This window comes from Lates calcarifer, linkage group LG8 (genome assembly GCF_001640805.2).
Source record: "Lates calcarifer isolate ASB-BC8 linkage group LG8, TLL_Latcal_v3, whole genome shotgun sequence".
In the NCBI taxonomy this organism is placed as follows: domain Eukaryota; kingdom Metazoa; phylum Chordata; class Actinopteri; family Centropomidae; genus Lates; species Lates calcarifer.
In genome coordinates, this window is record NC_066840.1 from 18,144,032 (window position 1) to 18,171,581 (window position 27,550).

Consider the following 27,550-nt stretch of genomic DNA (forward strand, 5'->3'; position numbering starts at 1 on the left):
ATTCCTGATCATGTCAAGGCGCAGGCTACAGATATTCAGGATTCATCTTAAAACTGGAGGTCAACATTCATTCGATTTAAGGTAACAGCAAAGACAGAGGCATGGCTATGGCTGAGGTTAGTGCTACTTAAATCAGTCAGTCAATCAAGACCCTCAGACCCTGTATTTTTGCTTTATGAGACAGTTACTGTGTAAATGTGACTGTGCACACTGAACCTCAGTGATAGGTTTTTATTTTTTAATGCCTGAGAGAAGCAAATACATGTTTTGACATGCCAGTCTTTTTGTCAGGAATCCTCCCTGTTCGATGCTCATTTTCGCTCCACCTGTCTGCCTTGTGTTGTGTAGTGTGATCTTGACATAATGGTGGTTCCACCAAATGCTGCATCTAAGTGTTTGTACGTTGCGCAAAAAACACCATAATCAACCTGACATGTTTGGAATGTTGCAGTGACATTAAAAGGAAAAAGTGCAATAATTAAAGCTACTGAATTTGAATGAAAATGTACGACTTTGGCACCCATAATGGTAGATTCAAAACAGACACTACTCCTTTCCCTATATGTGTATGCATCCAGCCACACCGAGAATGAATGGCTGAAAGCGTTACATACACTGCACCAATTTTGTCTCTCATCCCTTTATAAAGCTTATGTCATGAAAATCATTTGAAAATCCAATAATCATGATGTTGAAATTCCACACATAGTGGCTTTAATATTTTAGAAAGGCAACATCATTACTGCATTACTCAGCAATGTTTTCTTCTGGTGTCAGAAATGGTTTCACTGCTGGGTGAATGACTGTGACCATGACAGAAAATTGCACACCTGTGTTGGTAAGGTTGTATCCAGAATGCTCCTCATAGTTTCTACAGTGTCTGGTGGAGAAGTAGCGCTCCTGTTCTCTCTGCTGCTGTGGCTGGGGCTGGGCATACTGGGCTGGCTGAGAGTTGGCTGCTGGTCTGATTCGCTTCCAAATGTCATGAGAGCATTCCCTGAAACATGAGACGAGGCAGTAAAAAAAATTGTTAGACCTTAGCAACACTATCTTGATATGTTTTCATCGAGTTCCACTCATGTCTTATTGAATCACGGCAGATTCCTCAGGTTCTGGATGGTAAATTTTACATGAGAGCTTTTGCTGGGCCAGAGCTAGTTTGTATTTGCTCAGCAGCAGAAAGAAAAAATAGAAAATAATCAGTATTCTCTTCAAGTATCTAAACTGCACCTGCCTCTCCACATCGACCTCATTAACTCATAGACCATTCGCACTGGCCAAACAACTCTGAGACCTCTCTCTGTGTCTTTTCTAGGCAGGGGGCCCGAGGAAAGACTGGCCAAAGATTCACCTCGCTGCACATGACAAGCAAAGATAGTCATGGTGTGTACAGGTTCAATGATAGATACAGACGGGTGACAAATGAAAGGAAACACCAATGTAAAGTGTCTTAGTAAGGTGTTGGGCCACCACCTGCTGCCAGGCCAGCTTCAATGTGCCTTGGCATTGATTCAACAACTCTCTGGGACTCTACTGGAGGGATAGCACACCATTCTTCACCTGTTTGGTGTTTTGATGATAGTGGCGGAAAGCACTGTCTAACATTTAGACCCAAAATTTCCCATAGTTCATCTGGTGACTGTGAGGGCCATAGGATAGCAAGGTCAGAGACTGTTCCTGTTGTAAATAAACAGAGCAGGGTGTAGCATGTTTCTGAGGAATGGAGTGGTACTGCTCCTTGCTAAGACTGTAGTCCATTCTGTGCAGGTTTCCAACTCCAGAGTAAGCAAAACACCCTCAGACTTGAATATTCCAACCGCCATGTTTCACTGTCAGTTTGATACACTGCGGTGTAATTTTCTCTGCTGTTCGTCTACTTACATACCCCCTTCTGTTACTGCCATAAATCTCAAACTTGAATTCATAATTTCTCTAGTCATCCGCTGTGAAATGCTGGTATTTCTTAGCCCATCCCAAGCATTTGGCCTTGTTTCCCCTCCTGAGAAGTGTTTTAGAAACTGCTATTTGTCCTCTGAGACCACTATAAGACAACCTTCTTTTGACAGTACTTTTGTTTATTGGAGTCTTGCATTTGTTATTCAGCAAATTCTGTATCTGTGATGAAGCTGCTTTTCTATCTCTCAGGGACCTAATCTTGATGTGTTGATCTTCTGATGGTGAGGAATGCTTTTGCTCTGCTTGATTGTATTTTGGATACAACACTGATCCAGTTGCTGCAAAGTGTTGTACAGTTCCATGGACTCTTGCACTTGCACTTGGGCATATCATGATTTCGATAATATTTTGATTAGTTATTCACACTCTGTCTTCATTGGGAACAATTGAAAAAGAATCTGGCGCTCAAAAAACAATGCTACATGGACACTCAAGCCCCCCCACCCCCACCCCACTGGGGGTGTGTGAATCTTCAAACATACAAACCTATGCATTTAAGGGTTAACACAGAGAAATTAGAGTCTAGAATAATAAATTTTATGAAGAAAGTTTCCATGTATTGGCGCTCTAACTTTTCCCATCAAAAATAGGAAAGATTAAGAAAAAAAGCACATCAGAAGTTAGGAGGAGATTTAATAAATATACAATTACCTGACAATCACAGGGCCAGCTTACTTATAATTCACTAAGAAGTGACTGTCTGACCACCCAGGCACAATTACCAAGGAAACAGTGTGAAGTAGATGATTAATAATGAGAGGAGATGAAGTGAGTGAGTAAATAGGAGAGAGGAATACATAAAGAGAGGGGGAGAGAGACCTATAGAGAACTTACTGCTAATTCTACAAAAAGCAAAGGATCTCTGATTTAAATACATCTTGCTCTGCTGCTGTTTGAGCATGCTGAGAAACATCTGTCTCACTGAAACCTGACAGCTCTGTCCTGTCACCTTCTTCTTTCATAAAACTTTGCTTTTTATATCAAGTCAGTTTGAATGTCCACTGTTGCAGGTTATCAGTGTAAGTTACTCTAAATTACAGAATGCCGCTTTTGTCCTTCATTTCATAATGAAATCACTCTGGCTGTACCCATAGTTGAGTGGAATGATATGAAACAAAACCGAACAAACCACTGAGGTATTAGTGGAGAAGTATTTGTTTCAGCTCTATAGCAACTGGGATTCTCTTCTTATATCTGTTTATACTCTTAAGTCCTGCTGTGTTCACACTGAGAATGAAAATGTCTTTTTTGTCTCAGATGATACAGATGTTGCGCTTCCTATACAGCATAAATAGAAAAAGCAGCTTGACGTCTAATATTCAAACCTGGACAAACATCTATAAGGAATACATAGATTTTCTTTCACCGCTCACAACCAACAAATACTCAAATAACCCCCTGTGAAACTGCAACTTATGCTTTTTTACACTTGATTTTTTGTACAGATTAAACAAATGCTGGTAGGTGGATTTTGTTAACTCTGGACCATGAGGCTGGCTGTTTCCCCCTGTTTATAGTCTGTATGCTGCTAACTGAATGCTGACTATAGCTTTATATTTATGGCACTGATATAAGAATGGTATGAATTTTGTCATCTAACTTTTAAGTACAAAGCAAAAAAAAATTTCTGTTTCACAAAATGCTAAGCTATTATTTTAAAGGTAAACAGCACATGTGCAACTTGTGCTGAACAGTTATGATCTGAGGAAACTGTCAAATAATGGATAAGTACAGTGGACAAACTGTTCATCATTGCAATCTGATCATGCAGTTTGTCTCACTTTTTTTCCCCCCTAGTTTTTCTGGAAAGACACTCAGTTCTTTTAAGTTGTCAGTGACTGAGTCATGACCAGAAACGGGCCTAAATGTAGCCTGGAAAAAAAAAACTAACATCAAAAAATCATCTCTTTCTCTCAAACTGCAGGATATCAGTTAAACAGGACACTAAAACAGCAGTCAAATGTTTTACCTCCCTGTCACATGAAAGCAAATACCTCTACATAAACACAACCTCTTACCCCAAAATCCTGAGTCAATATATTCCTCAGTACATTGTGGACAGAGTGACACTCACGGAGACAGATGTTGTCGGTGAAGGATCCCAGGAAATGATCACACTCCTCTCTCTGGCTCCCACTGGCTGAGCAGGAGCACCACGGAGCCACGCTGGAGGTGGAGTTGTCAACATAGTTGGGAGTTATTGTACTTCCTGCAGAGAGACCGCACCAGGCCTCAATCAGTATTAAATATTCATTCTCCCTTGAGTTGTTACACTGTAGTCATAGTGCTTTATTTTTTGAAACATTAATGGACACTGCACTTCCTATGTGCTGACCTGATGTAAAGTGATGATAATATTCCAGTGCTGCTGTTTAGGCTGGCTGCGTACTGATATAATAGTGAGATACAGGCAAAGTACTCCAACTTCCTCTTTTTTTTAGGTCACAGAAGTCTCTGGCATTGCATTATTTTTTCTGTGGCTGTTTTTTTCCCCTAACATAGTGGAGGTGGGATTTCAAGTGCTTTAATAAATACAAGACAGGAATGAAAATGCCAAGTGTGTGTTTGTGCTGAGGGGCACCATTTGAGGTTCTTGAAGTGCATTACATTAGCTCCCCTCTCCAGTGTGTGGAAAAGAAATCTTTTTCTCTTACACACACCTGGCATGTATAAAGAGCCTTTGTTTTCTGTAATGAGAGATTTCTATGTTTTTGCATCTTAAACCATATCGAACTTTTGTCTTTTCAGTTTAGAATAAGAAGTTTCATTTCGTTCTCCCACTCACTCCTGACCTGCTCTGTATTTATTAATTTGCCCCCTAGCTACCTTTCACTTGTTCCTGCCTCTTTGTCATTGCACAATTTTCCCTCTCCTTCTCTCACAGAGCACATGGCACATTCCCTCTCTCACATACTGTCTCTTCTTCTCCAGCTGTTCATTTCATTTAATTTTTCTCTCCTCTGCCTGTGTGTTACCTCTCAGGTGTGCACCTACCTATGAGCCCTGTGTAGGCGATGAGACAGGCTCCATAGTTCCCTTGCTTGCAGCCATTGGCAGACATTTCAGAGGGTTCGCAGTCGTACTGAAACTGTGCCAGACGAGACCTGCAGAAACAGCGGGCACTGCTTAGAAAGACCATGATAGATACCTGTATTCTTTTATGTAAAAAGTTTGCTGGTAATTTTTTTTATACATTCCATCTACTATAACTTGGCCATTTAATTAAGAGTTTGCCCCTCCGACATGAAGAAATATTGTTGGCTGTGGTGAAGACTGAAAGCATTGGACTGTAATGTGAAAGTGATAGAAAGAGTAATATATTTCATCCCCCAGACCTGGGATCATTAGTAAAGCCCTCTGAGTGTAATGGGGCTGTGAAAAATAATGGCCATGACCAGAGATAGCAATGAGCGATAACTCTGATCCATCTGGCTCTTTATCTGTGCTAAATATTTAATGTGTTATTCCAACAGGCTCTCTGGGGTGTTCTAACCAATGGTGGTAGAAAGCTTTAGGGTAAAACAGCAGGCCATTTTGTTGATTGAATGGCTGTTTATTTGGTTTCAAAGAGCCATAATACTGAACAGCGCTGGCCCAAATATGTATGGTGAGTATATCTAAAATCTATACCCAAGGAATACCTGAATTAAAGTGGGGATAATGAAACATTGGCTTTGATGATTTGGGATACAGTGAGAGCTGGATCATTAAGCATAACAAACCTGGAGATTATGATTATAACAATATGTTATTATGTGCATAAGAGACCACAACTGAAACTGAAATAATTTTAATATGTGCCATAGACATGAGAGAAAGACTGACATTGAAATAAATGGAAACCAGTTAAAAGCGTCCGTTTAGTTCTGTTCTCACCTGCAGACATAGTCAGCTTTGCAGATCCTCATCTGCGTGATGCAGTTGGGTTTTTCCTGGCTTTCATAAGAGCAGCTGGGTACAATGGTCTGCCTCCGACGCTCTGCGCACGCTGTGTCCGTACAGGGGCAGAAGAGCAGCTCGTGTGTGTAATCGGCGGGAACACGGTCGAAAAACCTGCGCAGAGCCTTATTGCATTTAGGTCGGTTGCATAGGCCCGACTTGGCAGTGGGTTTGATACAAGCTGAGACATATTCTGTGCGGAGCTTCTGGCACAAGTCGTCCACATTGCAAGCCTTGGCTGCATCCAGGCAGCGATTCACAGTTGTCATGCCAACATCAGTGTCTGTGGATGGAAGTAAGGTCAAAAACAATCGTAGATATAAGTGGAAAAATAATAGCAATAGAGCAAAACACTTTCGTGTGTATGTGAGTAAGTGTGTGTGTGATCTGTGGAATGTACCCCGTTATTCACTGTTGAATATTATTTATTCAACATGTTGAGATATAATCTCAGAAGTGTCTGTAAATAAACAATGGAAGCTCATTTCCTGAGGACCAGTTAAAACTAACTACCCCAAATTTTAAACCAACCCTTTGTTATTTCTATACTTTTTCAAACTGCTTTTAAAAATGTTCAGTGTCAAAACTGCTGTTTTCCCCCCCTTTTTTCTCCTTTTTGTCTGTTAGCACAAAAAACAGGTCTATTCTTTATGGCTTTTTATCCTACTAATTAGAATGATTGTGCTTTGCTGGCATATTTCACAACCAGACTTTTTACTTTGTTAGTATTATGTGGTCTGCAACCAGAACAACAAAAGATGCAAGAAAAAACATCAAGACAGCTTCATTTTCTTCTTTCTCATCAGTGAATAAAGCCAGCGCATTTATTAATGGTCACGTTTAGTGTGAGAGTGAACCCTGGCACTTTGTGTGGCAACTTCTGAATGAACCTTTTGTGTACATGTTCCCTCGGAAATGAGCAAGTCACTGAACTCTTTGGGCTGTCTGCCTCAGGGATGAGTCATCAGTTTTCTGCAGTGTGTTGTGACACTGACAGGTGTCCTGGTCAGGGTGGTAGATCCATATGCTGTATGTACATCCTCTATGTGGCTTTGACTCCAGCTGCTTTGGATAAAACTCATGTAAATATTTTTTTCAAGGCAAGTGCCTTTTTTATTTCTTCGAAAAGGTTTTCTCATTAAACCAATCTTTATTATAACCTTAGGCTACATTTTGGAGCTGCTGCAATTAGTCAGTTAATCAATTAGTTGATTGGCAGATAATTAATGGGCAATGATAAATTGATGATCAGTTAAATCATGAAAGTAATTTTTTAAGCCAGACACCCCAGTTTCAGATTGCCAAGTGTGAGCATGTGCTGCTTTCTCTCTTTTATCTTTGTAAATGAAATATTTTTAGGCTGTTGTTTGGACAGAACAAGTGATTGGATGATGTCAGCAAGGACTTTGAGAAAATGTGATTGATTAATGGTTCTCACTCAGTTAATCCATTAAATAATCAGCAGATTATTATACTTGCAGCCCTATGATGTTTCAGTTGCCCTAATTTAAGCTTTAGCTAATGTTGTTTTACTTAAATGTAAGCTCTTCAGTAAATGTTTATATTTAGTTTACTTGAACATTTTTGCCATTTAATACAACGCATTGCATTTTTTGCATCCACAAAGTAAAATCTACTTTTTGGGCTTTTAAAAATAAATTTAATGCAATTCCATTGTTATGTCAGCCTGAGGAAACAAAGCAAGATGTGGAATATTCAATCTGTTTAAGGCAGTAATATTAAAATTGACAGCATTAATATTCATTGACATACATAGATTATGTTATTTCAAATGAGTCTTGTATTTGGATGAGGTTGCCATCCAGTAAATTGAAGACAGAGATATAATTTTGGATGCTGGTATTGTGCTGAGATGAATAGTAATACTTGTGTAGCTGTTTCTCAGGAACATAAAGGACCTCTATTTGCCTTGGGCATGCTTCCAGGAAAAAATCACTGGAGTCATGTAATCTGGCTAGAACAAAACATCTTCAAAGAGTACAAAGGTGTAAAATAAGGTGAAAGTTAATGAAGGTCATTGAACTTGCCAGCTGTAATAGAGGCCAAGCGGACATAGTCGTAATCCCTCTGCACTGTCTCATAGGGATAACTCTCCACCAGGTTGAGTCCTGAAAGAAAAATAGACACAGACACAAATATGTAGTCATTTTCATTTAGCTGTGGAGGCTTCAGTCAACTGAATCATGTATTATCCACACATGAAAGTCTGCCAATTATCCATTTATCAGTGATACTGTTATTTTTAATGAACTGTTGTTCAACACCTCCTGTATGTAAATTGAGTTCTGATTTGCAGACTCTATAGAATAATCATGTTTTTAGCAGTTCAGAAAGCTGCTATCAAGTAACCACTGACCATGTATGATAGACTGATGAAGGCTCCAGTAGATGCTCAGGCAGTTCTTTTCCTTCTTCATGCCTCGTTTACACTGGCAGCCATGTAAGGGGCTGGACAGAAGGGCGGACACCGCGTTGGCACACTGGCTTCTGGCACCAGGGCCCAGCTTCATGCTGCCATTGCCCGCCACACACTGACGCAAAGTCCGCAGGCGTGGACTGCAAGTCTCATCACTCGAGCATGAGTCTCCAGCCACCAAGCAGTCTCTGCTGGCCAGTATTACCTCTAAGAGAGCTGTGAAACAAGAAATCAGAGCACAACAGGGAGCAGAAAGATAAGGGGTTTTGTGGTGGCAAGTTCAGGTGTAAGATTATTAAATGAGATGGGGAAATTAAGAATAGAGGAGACGCAAGCTGAAAAGTCAGACCCAAATGTCAGGGATAAGATAGGAGGAGAAAGTAAAGAGGAACATTTTCAGGGAGGAATGTGAACAGTTGTAAGGGGATATTGGGCATTAAGTTAAATCAGCTGTGGAACCTGTGTGAAACTTTAATGGATGTAGTTGATGTTTCTCATTGCTCTGTTGCTTCAAAAGTTGGGTGATGCATCATGCATCTTGGGTTTGGTGAAACTCTGAGCAGGTATCCAAGACATTATGCTTGGTACACTGTCTTCAAGGTGAGGGACCATGAAGAAAGATTTGCTATATGTGTTTTTATGACCGTTTTTTGTGTTTTAGCCACACTAAGCACACTAGCACTTGGTATGGAAATGTCATTCTGTCTATCTACTGCTTTAGTCTAGAGGAACAACTACTTCAACAACTACTGGATGGATTGCCATTGGGATGATTTGTAATTGATGATTGGTAATCCTCTGATGTTTTTTCCAGCACCATCATCAGGTGAACATTTTGATTCACTTTGTGTACTCTGTGGTACATAACAGAAAACAAAATTGGCATGATACAATACTGGAGTCTAGCTCAAGTAGAATAAAGAAAGGCTCTTTTGGCTGTGGTACATTATTCCTTGCACACACATTTAATATTTCTATTATTTTCAGAATGAAAAACAATAAACCTGATGAAAAGTTTTTTGTGTGAGCTGTTGTATCTAGGTTTCTCTCCGTGCAACCTTTAGTACTATGTAGATGATAACTTTGCGTGAAATTGTTACAATGGATCACATGTTTTGTGACTATTAAGTATCTTATAACTGGGTCTGGAGGCGGCATCTTCTTCTTTATTGTGAAGAGAACAGCCTCAAGGCCCAATTATCTTAGGTATTGTAACAAACATCTCGCAGAGTGTAAGTTATGAAATATTAACATTTTTATGTAATATGTAAATTATATGCAGATACTGTGTGAAAGATCTTGAGTTTCAAACTTCTACAGATGTTAATTCATGATCTTATTGACTGACTGACAAACCTTGTCCTGAGTATGTTTGACTTCACTTGACTCAAGCCCATTCAGCAAGCAAGGGAACTTGAATAATAGCTGCATGATAGGCTGAATATACCAAGAACATTAAGAAGCCAGGGAACCTTGGATTTTCATCTGTTGCTGTGGTGAGACACCCTTGCAATGCAATGTCCATTTATTGAAGTCTATCTGAACATAACAGCTGGTGAGATTGTGGATGTTGTGGATGTTTTCTTTTGTCTTGCTGAGTTTGGACAATAAGAAATACAGACAGAGGGCAGCTCTGTCTGTATTTTCTTATTTTCTTGGTATTTATAATGCAACCTTTGGACAGTGAGTTTCTAGCCCCCAAACAATTACAGCGTACAGGATATGAGACATGTAGCAATTAGGTTACATCTGTGTCATTGATGTATAAACAGCTGCAGGTCTGTGTCTGCCTGACCGAGGGCGGGGTTGTGCTAGGTTGCATTCACAAACAGCGACTGACAAATTCTGCATATTATACCTTTAAGTGGTGTATAGTTGTAGTATTGTTATTAGTCATATCATGAGTCCAAATTAAAATGCATTGTGACTACGGCTTAGTCAGTGGTATGGATCATACTTTATATCATACGAACTACTGACACTTGGTGGCATATTAATATGGAATTCAAATGTAATTTACTGCCATGCCCTTTATATTTTACAGTGTATTATGACTTTGAATTAAATATTCTTTGACATCATATCTCTTGACATCTTCAGTCTGCTGTCACACAGTTGAAGTAACACACTGTAAGCCTACATTTTTAGAGGCTTAATAATCACCAAACTGGCATAGATGACTACAAACAAACTCTACTGCAACCAGTTAGGAACCAGTTCTTTACAATACATACAGTAGCATACAGTGTAGGAGCTGTGACAAAAACTAATTATACACATCAGGATGTTGAACCCAGGTGTAAAAATTTAGACAATTAGCAGTGAAACATTTTAATTGGAGGACTTTTTGTCATAGAACTCATAAGCCACATAAAATACAGAATCTTGCTGGAGTTAATTGCAGTGGAGGTGGGGAATTTAAAAAAGCTGTCACTCTTCCTTTGAATATTTCCTGTGTTGCACTCTGTGCACTTTTTAAATGATACTGTTATTAAGAAATGTTCAAGGACTTCTATAGAAAAAAAGGTTTTGTTTGGACCTCACCTTTCCATTACAGTTAGCTTTAAATAACAAGTTGTTTTACACCTTATGTGCATGTCCAATTCATGTTAGAAAACAACATGTAGCAATGCTCCTGCTAATCAAGAGTAAACTCTAGAGAATTTGTTTTTCAGATTTGTCTTCTCATGTTATTCTAAAAACATATTCCTAAGCATGACCTGTGGTAAGCCCAGTGGATCCCATGACTCATGCAATGTAGATTCATACCACCTCTGTTTTTTCTCATAATGTCTCTTACCCCATCTGCTTAAATCAGAGTTTTTCTATTTCATGCTTCTTTCATCTGCTTACACTGTAGGTAATTCTAGGGCAGATTTTTCTGAGGCATTGTTTTGATCTCCAAAACACACACTCAGACAGAAAGTAATAAAACAATATATTTTCCATTCTGTCAAGACTGTCAGTCAATCACTTACATTTGCTTTCAAAGGTGAATCTTTACTCAAACCCCCACAGGTCTATTGAGTCTCACTCACATCAGGAGTTATCCAAGCCCTCATTCTCTGTTCAGCACATGTCAGCTAAGTGCATCCAATACAGACATGTGGATGCTGGGGGCAAAAAAATTTCTAACTAACGCCAACGTCCTGAAAAGCCAGATGGTCAGTTGCAAATTCAATGGCAGAGATCCCAGGCCCTTCCTCAACAGCTATGTATATCAGTTTGTGCTGCCTGGGCAAAAGCTGGAATAGACACCATACATCATGAATGCAAATGAGCCGCTTGATTTGACATTTCCAATAAGCCTGTCTCAATGTACCAGTGGGTTTAGCCAATTAACCATGTCAGTAATCAATGTGTTCTGAGGCTCAGTTAAGTCCTCAGTTTCCCTGCCACATAAATCACAGACAGATTAGCTGATCAGTTACCCTTGCGCACCGACTTAATGGTCCACTTCAGGAGAGATAAAATGGAAAATGAAACTTAATGAAGTCAGCTGGAATGTTAGCCTCACTCCTATATACCTACAAGGCAGTGAGGGTGTGGGGGAAATGGTAATGTATTGGTGCACTTAATGAGTATCACCTTTGTTTCAGCACTCTAAAGGTTTGTAATTCATCTTGGATGGTTGTATTAAAGCAGGCACTTTAAAATGAGCGGCCTCCAGTGGTGTTGCCTAACACCACTAATGGCAATTTAACATGGGGACCTTGGCAACTTGATACAAGCCATTTTAGCATGATTGTTGATTCCGCACACATACTCTTTTTTTCTCTGTTATTCCTGTCCATGTTTTTTTTTCTTTTTTGTTTTTTTGGCAGCTACTTCTTTCAGCTAGAAATCAAATTTAAACATCCAAAACTTAAGTTAATTTCAGATATTGCAATAACTTTTGTTTTTCATACCTTTATATTTACCAAAAATAATTAAGGATAATTGCTAACCATTGGAGAATCCAACTACTTATTGAGCTCCTTTTACTTCTTACTTTCAGCTAGAAATCTATCCAAACTGCCAACTTGACATCTGTTGTACTATTTTAATAATCATAATCATTGATCTTCATGTATCAGAAATATTCAGCTATGTCTTCTTTCACTCTTAAAGTAAATATTGAATCAACAGACCTCATACTCATGACCTCATGAGTTATAACCTTATAGGAGAAGGGAGAGTTTCTCAGTTTACCAATTCCCACCATTTGTATCTGCTACAAAATTCTTCATTCAACACATACACATAATTTCAATTGCTCAAAAACCCATAATTTTAACACTGGGTAGGCACAGGAATATCATATGTTCAATCTGCGTTGCTTACAGTGTAAAACCAAAGGAATATAAATAATATATGTTAGATTTTTAAAACATGACCATTTGTTTGAGGGATGTCTCCAGTATTTCTGATCTGAAAACTGAACAGGATCAGCAGTATCTCAGTAGCTGGTTGAAATCTTTGCTCAAGGTCTGCTTACTAGTATCAGTATTATTGCAACAGTTCATACTCCTTCGTCTGCTCTTTCATTAGAAGCTTATCCAGCTGTGTCTTGTTTAACTCATAATGTAAAAATGTATGCAACAGAAGTGATCTTTAGCTGTGACAGATGATTTTAGTGGCAGGTCTTCAAAAGTTCAACAAGTTGGCACTCACATGTTAAACATATTAATTTAATTAATTAATTTTCTCTCAGCTTATTTGTAGTACTGCTATGCTTCCTACAGTTCATGCTCCTTTTGCCACTTGCCACTTTTCCCTGCTTATCAGCTCGTTGATGGTGGCAAAAGAATCTTAATCGATCAGATGTGTTTTCTTTTCTAGATTATGTGTTTGCTTTTGAAATATTAACTGGATTTTGAGAAGAGAAAGACATTCAGAGTGGTAAATGTGCTTAAGCATTTTTATTCATTCATCAAAGTCATTAAAATGTAAATGGGTTAGAAGTACACTTTAATAAAAATCCAAGTGAATATTAGATTTGGTCTTATTCTTTATTGATCTCCTGCTGGTCACATTAAGCTTATTAAATTTAGCACTTTGGCTTTGAGAGAAAGTGAAGTTAATCATTTTGTGAAAGTACTATAGGTCCTTATGTGTCCTATATACTTTCTTTGCTTTATCAGTAATAACTTGTAGGAGTGAAACATTTAAGTTATAGGCATAAGTGGATGCAAATTGTTCTACCAGTGTATGAATAATCTTTTCAAAGATGTAGTCTGTACTTTTCTGTTATAAATTGTTGCTGTCTGATACTTTGCATAAGACATTATTTGCTTTTATGGCACAAAATTAGCAATTTTAGACATCAAAGCAGAGTAGATTGAATTTGGCAAAATGAGACAGCAAAATATCCATCTACGTTCAAAATAAAGCAGTGTCAGCTCCACTCATACTTCATGTTAGACATCAAACAAATAGTGCATGAAGACCTAGAAAAGCACAGCAATTTAGCTTCAAAGTTTTGAAAAGAGAAGCATTCGTACTTTCAGCAGAATACGACAGATAATTTACTGTATATGTTCAACGCATAAAATTATTTTATCCTCCATTCAGTTGATCCTTTCCCAACAGCACATATTTTTGACCTACACAGAGAAAATGCTGCCTGTGACATACATTGGTACCAATGTACCAATGAGGTAAAGGTACAAGACGTACAATACCTGAGGCACAAGGCGGGAATGTACAATCAAAAGCAGTTAGTAAGAAATTGGGACAGTGGATGCGACAGTGATAGATGGTTGACCAGTGGCAGATAGGAGTAAACAACTCACAGCAGCAGCATGAAGGATTTGACATGACAAATAAAGATCTATGAATCTGAAGACAGTAAAACACTGCACAGAGGAAAAAGGATTTCCCAGTTGACAGCAGTAATGATTTTATGCTTTGCTGTGACAATTGTCAGGCAGAATACACTACATACTTAGAAAATCTACTAGAAATGTGTTCATTTCATTTGTCAGTGTAGTGTCTTACTGCATACACTCATATACAAAAATTCAAAGGCTACAATGGCTTTACACGTACACTCATGAACATCTCATTTGATTGCAAGTAAACCTGTATTCCCCTGAGTGACGTCTCATATCTCTAAGATAGCATCAGCTCCTGAATAGAAACCATTTAGTTCCCTGATAACCATCTCCCCTCCTCCACCCACACCACCACTGCTGCCTTATATTGATGCTTTCCCTCAGAGGAGCTTTGGCCTGGAAACAGGTGGTCCTGTACTGTATCTGTGGGAATCCCAGCCTAAACGCACACTGCTTTTCCCTATCTCCAAACATGGACACATGGACATGGACACAACACTGCATATACAGTGTGTAATCCAAACCAGTACAAAGCATTACCAGGCACTCAGCTCCACAACACAAACCATATTGCACGTGTCTGCCACTGTAAATCCATGGTAATGAATTGGTAATAAACCCAATGTCACAGCCTTCACTCCCTGAGCCACCTCTTCTTAATTATGCTGCATATGCTTACGTCTCTCCCCAGGCACTTATGTTGACAAATATGCTTATTAATCACTCTCCATTACTGGAGGCAGGAGCATGGTGTTGTCGGACATATGCATTTCATTCTTTCCTGTATGTAAAAAAAAAAAAAGAAAGAAAAGAAAAGAAACTCATTCCCACTGTGCAGTTGTTAAAAAACAGCAAACATACAAATCGATCCCATAATGCAGCGGCTGCTGTGTGAAGGCAGTGAATTGTAAACAAAAGATTATATCTGACGCACTGAAGAGGGTGGCTGTTGTTCGTGCCTCGAATCACTGTTTCGGGTGAACACCTGTGTCAGCTAGATCCAAGGGCTAGATGCTGTAAGACTGACTGCCACAGTTGTGAAGGTCTCGAAGCATTAAAGTTTGTTTGGCACTTTGGAGTACGAGCTGACTAGTAACTACTTGAGTCTGTATGTGTTTTTGTGTTTCAGTCCTTGAATGAGAACACGTGTACACAGTCAGGAGGGAGGTTAAGGAGTCTGGGATTTAAAGGAACATTAAGCAATTCATGACATTAATCAACTTCTGTCGGCAGCAGCTTTGACAGGACTCAGGCAGTGGTGTTCAGTTAAAGTCACATGAGATCATATCACTGCCAGGATGAAGTGTTCTCATTGCCACAGGGTAAGAATGAAAATGCAAGAGACTTTTAGTGAAGATAATTTCTCTTGACAGAATCTCTATTTGCAACAGTCCTCACTGTGCACTGCCTGTTCAGAGTTTAGTGTGTTAGCATGCTAATATTTGCTAATTAGCACAATAAGAAGTTCAGCTAAGGCTGATGGGAATGTCATTACCTCTTTCATCACCAATGTGAGTCCAGTTCACCCTGAGGGGAAATGAGCCTGTACTAAATGACTGTCCAGTCAATAGTTTGAATCAAAACCATAAAAATGAACTTCTTATTTGTGCTATATGAAAAGTCACTGGGATCACCAATGATTCATCAATGATTATCAGTTAATCTGGAGATTGTTATAATGATGAATAATTTCTTCTGTTAAATGTGAAAATGTAATGAAGAAATGCTGCAGTTTCCCAAAGCCCAAGGTGATATCTTCAAATGTGCAGTTTTATCTGACCAACAGACCAAAATCTCAGATGCTCACCTTGATATGCACCAGAGAATTTTAAGGTGTTATTGCTTGAACATCACTGAAAGGATTAATTGATTACTAAAAGCAGTTACTGACTGGCTGATTCAATCAGTCAAACCTCCCAGATCTAAATCCATCCAGTAGAGTCATGATGCTAGCATAGCTATTAAAAACAAAGCATGCAGTCATAAAAAAAAAAAATAATAATCTCAAATTTTGAGCATGCTTCATGTAGAGGGATCTCTTGCCTGTACATATGTGTTCATACAGTTTTTTAAAGAAGGCTGACTGTGATAAGGAAAACAGGAAATGAAAAATAAAATGAGATAGAATCTAATATGCACCATCATTCTTTTAGGTTCACCTGCAATATGTCATTGCCAAAGGCACATTTATAAACTTTAAATTGGTTTGTGTGCAAAACTTTATTGCTTTCACTTAGATATTAAAAGCATTTGTAAACCTTTGGTTATTATGAACTAAATCACTATCGAATCATCATTACCTTACTTATGTTTGATGATGATGGTGTTTGATGCTGCTCGCTGTCTGATGGTTTACAGGTGCATGTTTGATAAATTATTGACACAGTGTGTGCTGTAAATAGCCACAGCTGTGCTCTGATGTTTTTTGAAGAATATGAATCTGTGGTTCTTCTTTGTCATTCATTTCACTGAACAGCTTAAAAGACAGAGCAGACATATATATGCCTTGCCCCTGGTTGGCTAAACACTATTCACAAGGAAATATTAAATGGGCTCTCCAACCAGTCACCAGACAAAAACATCAAGTTTCAATGATAAATAACTTGAAACATAAATGTTGGACCAGCATAAATACTGAAATTTAACCTAACCTGGAAAGAGGCTGCCTGAAAATATCAGCCTGCACTCTCTCCTCTCTCGGTTTATTGCTGCTGAAGTGTAACAGAAGCAACATAGTCCACTGATGTGTGCATTTTCTGCAAAAGCCTTAACTGTTCCTCCTCAGGTGTTTTCTAAAGGTTTTCTGAACCACCTGAGGCTTGTACTGAATCACTGGCAGGCTGAAATAGTCTTAAAGCCCTGGGCCAAGAGCCAAAATTCAAGCCAGCCAAACACCACCCACCTGCTGACACACAGACACAAACATAACCACAAATCCACAGCCTGTTTTATTTCTATTGAGCCATAAGAAAGACTAAAGGACAAAGACTCTGTTGGAATAGGCTCACTCCACTGGCAATCCATAATTAGCAGCAAGACAATTTGCTACCTCGAACAGTGATCAGATATTGTCATAGTCATTTTGCTGGATCTAACAGTTATCAGATCTTAACACTGACAGCAAACAGCTCTCTCCCCCACTGAGGAAAACACAACAAAACATGCAGGCACAGTGGAAAAAAGTGACATAGATACCAAGTAGCATAAATTAAGACCATCTCTGGACGCTTGTGTGAGTGGATTAGCATCTTCACATTGGCCTTAGTTTTGGGGTTAAGACTACATGTACATGCATCAGCTTCAAATGATTTTTCTCAATTTTTCTTTTCTCCAATTTCCTCATTTCACAGTAATCATGTTGCCAGTGCTTTCACTTACTCACTCTGCTTTTCAAAAAGCTCATTTTACAGGGGTGGAAAATGGTGGCTCAGATGTGTTTTTTGTTGGATGGCAATGAAGGGGCCAGATTTAGAAACTCAAATGTCTGTGACTGAGTGAGAGAGTTGGCTGGATGATGACGTTACAGTGTAACGTCATCATCCAGCCAGTTGGTAAAGTCACCATTGGTCTGCTGGCTGTTAGACTTTACCCATTGGCAGTCACATGTCAGTGATTTGATACGAACAGTTGCTTTTACTTCATCGGTTAGAGCCACTTGCCTGCTTTAATATTCTCAGCTCCAGTGTCAGGTGTTTGCAGAGTTCTAACTGCCTGCTGAGAACTGCATGCCTGTTGCAGGTACATGCACAGCTAAAGCAGGAACTACTGCCTGGCAGGAAAGACAATTCAAGGTGCGGTTAGAGTTCGTGCACCCATATACAGTCCAACCATATAAGTTTTTACCTAGTCCTGTCATATTTAACAAGTGCGAACGTGGTCTGAGGAGGCAATAAAGTCAAGTCTTAAGTCTCATTCTGCAGTTCACTGACAATATTTTCTATTTGTTAGAAAAACAGAAAAGAGCTTGTAAATATAGAATAGAAATACAGCCGATGTGTGTTTCATTTAAATATATTGTTATTGGAGATGTCCCCAAAATTATTACTCTGAAAGTTGCAGTACTACTATTACTGATATTCTATCACAACAGATGACGTCTAACATTTATATAGAAGGAGGAGATGCAACCTGTTACTCTTAATAAGAAAGGAAATTATGAGAGGTTTTCTATTGATATGCAGAACAGTTTCCAGCAGGCTGACTCTGAAAAGTTAAATTGAATTCATTTTCCCAGATGTGAGTAAAATAAAGGTTGTGATTATCTGAGGGCAGGACTGAAGGAATGAAGTTCTCTGTATGTGTCCGTGTGTGTCTGTGCGCACACACCAATCTACCAATACCAATATGTCTGTGTGAAGGCCTGTCAAGTTCAGTTTCAATGTCACACAACAAAGACTGCTTTATCTTCACTTGGAAATTGTGACATTATGAGTGCATCGACTCATAATGTAATGGTTGCAATTAACTTATCAGAATATTGTCCTTTGCTTGCAGAGGGGCAGAGCGTGACACATCATGTTTTTTCTCTCCGTATGAAAGTGCTGGCTGTCTGCAGCACTAAACAGGACGCGCCAGCCACCAGGGCATACAAATGACGAGTCTTCTCCTCAGATACAGGGTGCAGAACCCAGGCAAATACTGATCCTTATTCATTACAAAAAATGTGTTTCTCACATTGCAAGATGGTTGCCAATCCTCTTGGTTATATAAGACCAGAATGCCTTATAAACAAACACAAAACCTTGTTAACATTGGTACTTATTATCTTTTTCTCACTGTGATTAGAGTCTTACTTTCATCTTCTAGAAAAATAATTTGATCAGCAACAGTAAACCTTAGTTACTGCTACTGCTCCAACAGAGCATATACACAGTTTACAACTAGAATGGCTCTCAGTAGAGTAGCGTTGCATACCTTTCCCAAGGTCCTGCAGTCCTACATGTCTGTATAGATCTGCACCAAACTGTAAAAACTCATAGATCTCAGCAGCATAGATATGTCTGAATTTTTATATACAAAGAGATGAAAATGTTGAAAAATGCCCTTTCTCACAATAGAAAGTGATTTTAAAAACATTGTTTATGAAAGTGTGTATACCTCATCCAAACAGCCACACTCAAAGGTGGACTTAAAAGCTGACTGTCATGGAGAAGAGGAAGCCATGATATAATTTAAATATGGGAATAATAATGCACATTTACAAAAAGTCTCCACAAATAGTTGTGAAAGCAATGAAAAAAAGAGCTAGAGAGAGAAGTTCAGTCCTTGGCTTCTGTCTCGCCTCTGCACAGCTGGCCAGCTGTGGTGGTTGAATTCAGTTGTCAGTTTCAGCAAGTTACAGAAATGGTTGAACACAGGTTTCTCATTCCTAGGTGGCAGCTGTAGGTAGCTATTGTCTCACTTAACTGATTTTAAAAAGCTGTCTGTGGCTGACTTCTTAATGCTTCAACTAACTTGCTTTTAAAACAAGAATATTTTAAGAAGGACCTTGTTGTGCAATAGATGGCTACATACATGATATGACACTAAAAGACTGAGTGAAGCTAAAGCTGCATGTCTCAGGGAAAAAGTTAGGACCTGCAGCAGCTGATAATCCATGTAGAGGACAGAGAAATAAAGAAACTGCATTTTTCTTGTATTGCAGTGTGGAAGTTGTTCTGTGATTCTAAGTCTGATAAGAAAAAACGTAAGGTCATGCTGTTGTAAACCTTTTTCACTTTTAATGTTACAAGAGAAGTAAAGAACAGCACAGAAGACGACTAGCACTGGCCATAACTCAGAATTCAGGGCCAGCCTCTATACACTGGGGAAAAAATATGACATAGTGTTTGTGATTGCTATAATTGAGGCTTAGTTAATTAATGTAATGCCTCTTGGCCTTGGAAGTCATGGTTGGTTACGACTGTGTGAAGTAACCAAGCAACTGTAGCTAGGCTTACTATGTCTATTTACGGTTGCTAAGCAATGATTGGACAATCACAAGTTTGGATGTAGTGAACAGTTGAAACACAGTTTTTAAAACAACACTTTTTGCCTTGTATCAAATCCTGAATTGGGAAGCTGTGAGTTACAGTTTGAGCAACTTTTTTTCAAAATAAGAGGAAGATATTTACAGAACTGTAGCAGTCAGGGCTGCCTTAACAAAGTGATGAAGTGTTAACCTTCTGTCGGGTCTGATGTTGTGGGCCATAATACCTGCCAGCTGTGACTGTCACTCAAGAGTCATTACCGGATGGGGAGGGGCCACACATTCCAGTACAATGATTGATGGGCACTTTTACTGATGAGACTCTTTAACAGCAGAGTCTTCTGTGTTGCTCAGACTCCCAGCATGCTTCCAGTCCTTGAGACCCGTCTGTTGTGTTGCAAAGCCGCAGAAGCAGCCGCAGTGGGGGCAGCTCACACATGAATCTTGAGATAAGGCTTTTCAGCTGATTGCCTCCTTTTGCCTTCATTGCGATAAAGAGTAGCAACATGGCAATTACCATAGTGCATTGTGTTTAAAGGTAATAAATCTGGAGGCTTTTGCTGTTTTTTCAATTTTATGGTCCAGATGCACACTGCTTTAGTGTTGTGAAACACTAGTCTAGTCTATTTTAGTTGTACATTATTTAAATGTGTTGCAAGCGTCAATGTTTTAGATCCAACTTTGATTTTGTGTCCCTGTTTGCCTCCATGGTCTGTAATCGGTGTCTTTACATGCACACTCAAGCCTCTTGGTAGAATAATCTCAGCGCAGAAAAATTATCATTCACCTAGAGCCAGCATTAGATGACAAAAATTGAAATGTGGGTCAGCATGACCAGATGTTAGCCTATTAAGGTGGACTCCAGAGCAGAGGACTCTGTCAATCATGCAGGACCTGTGGGACCACAACAGTGATCTGCAGTAGCTCAGTTACATGACTTCTTTGGGCTCCTTTGTGATTCACTGTTTTAAGGGCTCAAATGAAAGGTCACAAAAGGATCAGACACACCAAAAGGCATGGCCTGGAGATCAAAAGGAACATAAGTCTCAGTCAACACAAGCTTGAGTGACACCAGCCACTGCTAAGCAAACAATTTCTGGTAAAAATCTTCTTTAACTACTGCTTCAGTGTGTTGAAACAGGGTTGTTTGTCATCGTGGGACTTCCGAGTATGATTGCAAAGGATATTTGAAAGTTATTCCTCAAGGATCTAAACGCTGGGCACCTATTTGTCATTTTCAGAGCTGTCAGTCATGCTTACAACACTGTTACTGATAAATGAAATTTGCAGTCAGATGCTGAAGTGTTGTATTAAGTTTAAAAGAAATACCAGGAGGGCATACAGCATAGGATGACAGTGAAGCTTCAACATTTTCTTCCTCTCATTAACATATCACAGGAATGATTCACGACATAACATGGCCTCAAATGGATATAGATAAGCACTGAGTCAGTGCAAAGCAATCTGGTACTTATTTAATTATTTGTTATGCATTTTAGTTGCACAGTATGTGTTTTGGAATAAGATTATTTCATGTTCCATTCTGTAATGCTGTCCCAATTTAGAGCTGTTAAATGACATTTTAACAGTTTATTTCTCTTCAAATCTTCTGGTGAATGTTGCTTTTTGACTCCAACTTCTCCAGCTTTACTCTCTGTTCATGTTTGTTGTAAACAGAAACACTGACTCTCACAGAAACAGTTATCCATTATTCAGACAAAAAACCCATTAGGCATTTCTGTCACAGTTTGTAGAACAAAAGCAATACTGTGCATGAAATGATTACAATTTTCTTTTTCAGTCACTTCAATATAACTTCCACTGGCAATAAACCATAACAATGTCATAATTAATTTCAGCTCTGAAATTCATAGTTACTCAGTCAAACAGATTGGACTGCCTGGATTATAGCTTGCAGGGCCAAACATGACTAAAGCTGAAGCATAATTGAATAAGTGGCTTCATTGACCATGTTTGGCATATTTCTGGAAAGGTAATGATAAAGAATCTAAAAATGTTCATAGACAGACTAACAAGCTGTGTATTTCTAGAATGACAAAATGAATATGACAAGCTTGATGCAAACCCTAAACATGAGAAGTACATGATGGGTGGTGTAATTCCAACATCATTCCAGTTGCTTTTGTCCAAGGCCATTTTTTTCCAAGTTTATGTCATCATAAAGATGGACTATAATCAGAATTTCACACTGAGTTCACTATAGAGCTTTATGTATTTCTGTTTTGCAAAATTGCTCAAAAATACATATAGACAAGTCTAGTGCAGCCCCCAGGCATTTCAACAAAAAGGGGCTTGAAAAAGATTTTTCACCCTAACACATACTTCATGCTTTTTATACAGTGTCTTGGAGCAGTCACTGGAGTATGAGAAAGTGGCTTTAGAGAAAAGGGCGGCCAGAAAACTGGAAGTATGTAACTTTCATAGCAAATACCTCCTCATCACTGCCATATCACATCACCCCTGACTGATATATTTTCTGTCTGTGCTTCTTCTTTTTTATACCCTATTGAGACCGACACAGGTGTTAGTGGTCTATGTGAATAGAGTTGCAAAGCAGGAGGCACTATTGTGGGGGCCCCTGGCTCCAGAGGTAAAAGTCATATTCATTTTTTCCATAGACAATGTTAACTGACTCACAGCTGGAGTACTTCAAGGCTTGGGTGGACATGATGGAGTTTCATGGTTATCCAAGCCTTGAAGTGCGAGCTGTTTAAGACAACTCCCAACGTGCACGTCAGAGAGTAACATCCAGTCACAGAGCTTACATTTCGTATTTAAAGTGCCACTAACATTGGGCAAAAGCTAAAAACTGAAAAAACTGCAGCATCAGTTAATTAATTTTAGGATTCTGGGTTAATTTTGGATTAAGTTGGCAACCATGGTGGTGTTTTGTTTCTAATGGCATCAAAGCAGCATTCAGAATTCACTACAGCTCTGATTCTCGCCTCCAACTTGCATCTTCTTCAGCTGAGGCTCATGGGTATTGTAGTGCTTAGAGCCACCTTCAGTGCCAAACTTACAGAAAAAACATGATTTCTCTGAAACAAAGCTGAAGTAGCTGGTGGCCACAATGTAAGCCTTTTGAAAGGCGACCAGGCAACGTTTTGAGTTTGTGTCAAGTAAAGTTGAAAATATCATTAGAATCAAATTCTGAAATGGGAATTCAGGGTGATGAAAAATACCATTCCAGCTGACTTTTTCCCCTGACCAGAATTGGACCTGAGTCAGATGCTGCTTCGGTGAACTGACTTTTCTATTGGGGGAAGGAAATTGATGTAATGATACCAATTTTTAAGAGGAAGGAATAAAAAAGAAGGAAGGAATGAGAGAAGGAACAGGAGAAAAAGAAAACATGCAAGAGTGAGGGACCATGCTTATAGAGAGAGAGAACTTAAATTTTTGTCTGGTAATTATTTGATGTACATGTGTTTCAGTTTAATTTACGGTTTAGCAGTGAAGTGCACGGAACAACACTGCAGACGGGAGTATCTGCTAACAGTGACAACCCGAGATTAACTCTTGACAGCTGTCTTATATGAGTGGGTCCAAAGTGCGTTGATTAGACCACATCATATGCACGTCTTCTGTATGAAAGGGGTTTTAGTGACTGCAAGGAACAATGATGGAAGAAAAAGACAAAGAATAAGTGCCATGGAAGAAAGAGAAATTAAGCTGGCTATTTCCCTCTTTGTCATTAAAATTCATTGTACTTGCTATTGTACTTGGGTAAAGCCTATGGTACTGTTCACCCACAATCATTTACATGGTTCCATTTCGTCATGTGCTACATTACTATTTGTATGATAATCACATAGATCGCTTTCCTTACTTTCCTTTGTCCCTGAATACCAAGCCTGTCAAGGCTATAGCTCATAATGGATGCAGCATGTGTCACCTCCCAACAGTCTGTTCAAGGATTCCTGGTGCGTTAATCTGTTTAAAAATGAATGTATATAGGTGCAATATTGTGATTAACCTGCTTGATTTAAAAAAAAACAAAAAAAAAAAAAAAAAAAAAACACAAACCACAGAGCTCCGCTAAATTATAGCTAAATATTAACTGAAACTGAAAATTGTGACCAGAAAGTATAGAAATGAAGATGAAAATCTATGACCTGAGAGTAGTAATAATAAGTTTTCTAAATTTACAATATCCTCACTTTAAAATGCCATGCTGACTTCACTGGTGTCATTTCCCAAAAGGTTGCTGTGTTATTATTTCATCACATGAAATACCATATATTAATACATCCAAATTAGTTTTTCAAGAGACTTACACATGTATTGTGACTGCAATTAGTTCAGAGAAATTCAGTGTGTAATCCTTGCCTTGTCTTGTCTCTGCATAACCTTTCGAACAGTGTTCAGGAAATACTTAAGGCAGGATATTAATCTTGAGATGACTTTTGTTTTCTAAGGCCAGGCTCAAAAAAAATGTAGCCTTGTAATGACTTGAAGAGAGCAACATCAGCTTTTAACATGACCTTTTGTTTTTGTATAACATCCCCATATGTTGTTTCTGTAACCCTAAACAGGTGTTCCTCCCAGGTTCGAAGGGCATGTACAAAAGTGCAGAGGCAGGTGATATCAGGCAGCAGTTTGTTCTACAAACCCATAGGACAAATTCCCCCACCCTCCCACCACCCCTCTCAACCTGGCTCAAAAGCTCCCTTCCTTTTCCGTAGGCCGAGCGTGTGATGCTGTAAGAGATATCAAGCTGGGTCTCATTATGATTCAGACCATGAGAACTGCAGGGCAATGGATCAACATCTCAAAAGCAATAACAATGCTGCAGAAAACTTAGAGCAGAGACTTACACTGGGCTTTTTGTTGCAGCTTTAATGAGCAAGTCATTTGGCCAGAGAAACTTCCACATATGAGATCACAAGCCCTAAGGTCTTTTTCAACACATGAGCAATGGGTCTTACTGTATATTTCTATCCCTGGCTTATGGGCAATCAGACAAAATTTACTGTATATACCCTCTATAATATGGCTCATTGCTCCTTAATCACAGGACGCCAACAAAAGCAGTTTTTAATTTTGTTAATTATGTTTGACAGAGTCAGAGTTAAGTGGATAAAATGAGAAAAATATTAAATAATCAAAATGTAATTTTTATGCTGACAAATGTCAAAGTGAAAGATGTTGCTTGACAAACCCACAAAGAAATATCATGCAACTGCATTTTCCCTCAGCTCTACTAAGCGTTTCAGTGACCAAAACATAAATAAATAAATAAATAATAAAATACATTCATGCAGCTTTAAAGTAATTAAATCAAGCTGCCGAAAAATTATAAAGAATTTACTATTGTCTTATTCTACGGATGCTTTCTTAAAGACCACCAGTTTCACCAGTTGAACACTATAGACGTGAAGTAGCTGCAGGAGGAAATATTCGATTTGCATTAGTCACTTAACACTGTTCTAATGCAGTGTAAGAGAGTGAGTGGTAAACAGTGAGGCTGTATATATCTATGAGATATAATTGTGCTGGATTACATGCATCATTTCCTGTGAATCCCCTGTGTGAGTGAACAGGAATCCAGCATTGGAATGGGGGACTCTGCCATTAACAATTAAAACAATTATATATAGAGGTAATTACAGAATGTAAATACATTGAATGGATATTGCAAAATAATAATAATAATAATTACAAATACAATATCAACATTACAAATAGTATCAAAAATGGAGTTGGACTTCATGAAGCTTAAGGATGTCACAGCTTATATTTTCATTGCAAGTTTACATTTTCGTAAGTTGCTGTATTATTCTAACCATTATGAAGATATATTTATCATGGCACACACTAGCACAGCTTTCAAAGAGGGGTCTCCCTGCATCTTATCACAGCAGCAGTGTTGAGTCCCCCAGGAAGTGTGTGGCAGAGAGTCAATGGACCTAATATGGACTGATTCTTCTCCAGGGGCACATCCATGGGAATGTGGCTCTGGTTTCACAGTTATCACTCACAGAGAGCTGTCAAACGCTTAGTGGCATTCTCTTGATCCAATTAATTAGGGCCTAACAAGGCATGGAGAGGGAAGGGATTTGGATCTACCGGGTGGTGACAGAGTCAAAGGCCTCCACAAACGAGGCCAACGTCTCGTTACACTCTCGCCATTAATGAGATGTGTGAAGTACTGCTGTGTCAAAGAAAGTTGTGAATGTTTAACTTTCTTATTGAGGTTTCCAACCACATGTAAACGTGTAGCAAAGCCTGCCTTTATAAGTTATCTTCCTGAGATACAAGTATCATTGACCTCAAAGTGAGCTGGGGATGTTCTGTGCACACAATTTGCAATTTGTTGGCTGCGTCAATCTCTGTGTCTGAAATAATTAATCAAGTAGTGGTGAACGGAGGTGGCATCCACTCCTGCATGGAGCAGATGTTGTAAATCCACTGCAGCTCACACAGACAGGTGCCCTCCAGCCGGTTCCTGTCTGCTGCCTTGGTAATGGTGTGTTTCCTTCCCTGGAAGACTAGTGGAATCAAGCAGCACTCAGTCCACCCTCTATAATCTCCACATTACAAGGTTACATTGCAGAACATAAGTAACTAATCACTGCAACAGGTTGTTAGGTGGAACAGAATATAAAGAAGATGTATATATTTGGTCTATTCAGAGCAAGGGTCAATAAAAGTTCTGTAGAGTCCTTTTCACTGATCAGATGAATAAGTTGCCTGTAGTAACCATCTTAAGGATTTTTGTCATCTTCTAGTTACTGCAAGAAAAATAAATCTCTGTCCTCAGTGAATCATTGCAGCGTTGGTGACTGGATAGTTACTTTTAATGCACATAGTAGGGCATGGAGTTAGCATATTACTTAGTAGGTTGTTAGGGGTATTGGGCTGCATCATTGTTTTCATTGTTGATTCATTTGCTGATTATTAGTTTCAATACAGATGAATCATTTTGTCTGTAAAATGTCACACATCACACGTGACCACACATCCAAAATCCAAAGACGTTCAGTTGACGTGAAGAAAGGCAGCAAATCCTCATAGCCACATAGCTCATAGATTGACATGTTTAATTATTAAATGACTTTCTGTTGATTTACAAACCAGTTAATTGACTACTTAGCACTATTTTGTGGACAGGTAGGGGTAAAGAGGCCTTTGCAGCGCTAATACTGTTAAGCCACTTGTGATGTAACACCACACGTTTTACATAGTAGACACGTTAATACTGTTCCTGTTCTGACTTGGTTTGGCAAATGCTCAAACGTAATATTTAAGGTTGATTTGGTTGATGAAAACTTTGAGAAATTTAGACCAGAAGTTACTCTCCTTTTCATGTCATTCTACCAATAAAGATTAAACTTGTGGTATTGCATTAGGAAAATGTTCATCCATTCATCATCTATACCCACTTAGTTCTAGGCTTCATCATGGAGGAGT

At 38.9% G+C, this 27,550-nt stretch overlaps 1 protein-coding gene and 1 long non-coding RNA gene across 3 annotated transcripts in view; one reads left to right on the forward strand and one right to left on the reverse strand.

Moving 5' to 3' along the window:
• Nucleotides 1–27,550, forward strand: part of LOC108895361 (uncharacterized) — a 77,695-nt gene that overhangs the window by 15,937 nt on the left and 34,208 nt on the right. The window lies entirely within an intron of this gene.
• The window catches only part of gfra4b (GDNF family receptor alpha 4b), a 40,127-nt gene that overhangs the window by 3,231 nt on the left and 9,346 nt on the right, over nt 1–27,550 (reverse strand). Inside the window, exons 2-7 of one of the 2 annotated variants that reach the window (XM_018694128.2) lie at nt 8,273–8,548; nt 7,944–8,024; nt 5,833–6,178; nt 4,951–5,060; nt 4,031–4,165; nt 831–997 (exon numbers count right to left, since the gene is read on the reverse strand). In XM_018694128.2, coding sequence (XP_018549644.1) covers nt 831–997; nt 4,031–4,165; nt 4,951–5,060; nt 5,833–6,178; nt 7,944–8,024; nt 8,273–8,548 — 1,115 coding nt within the window. Of the gene's footprint in view, nt 1–830; nt 998–3,974; nt 4,166–4,950; nt 5,061–5,832; nt 6,179–7,943; nt 8,025–8,272; nt 8,549–27,550 lie in introns of those variants that run through there. The other variant, XM_018694129.2, reaches the window with a different exon arrangement.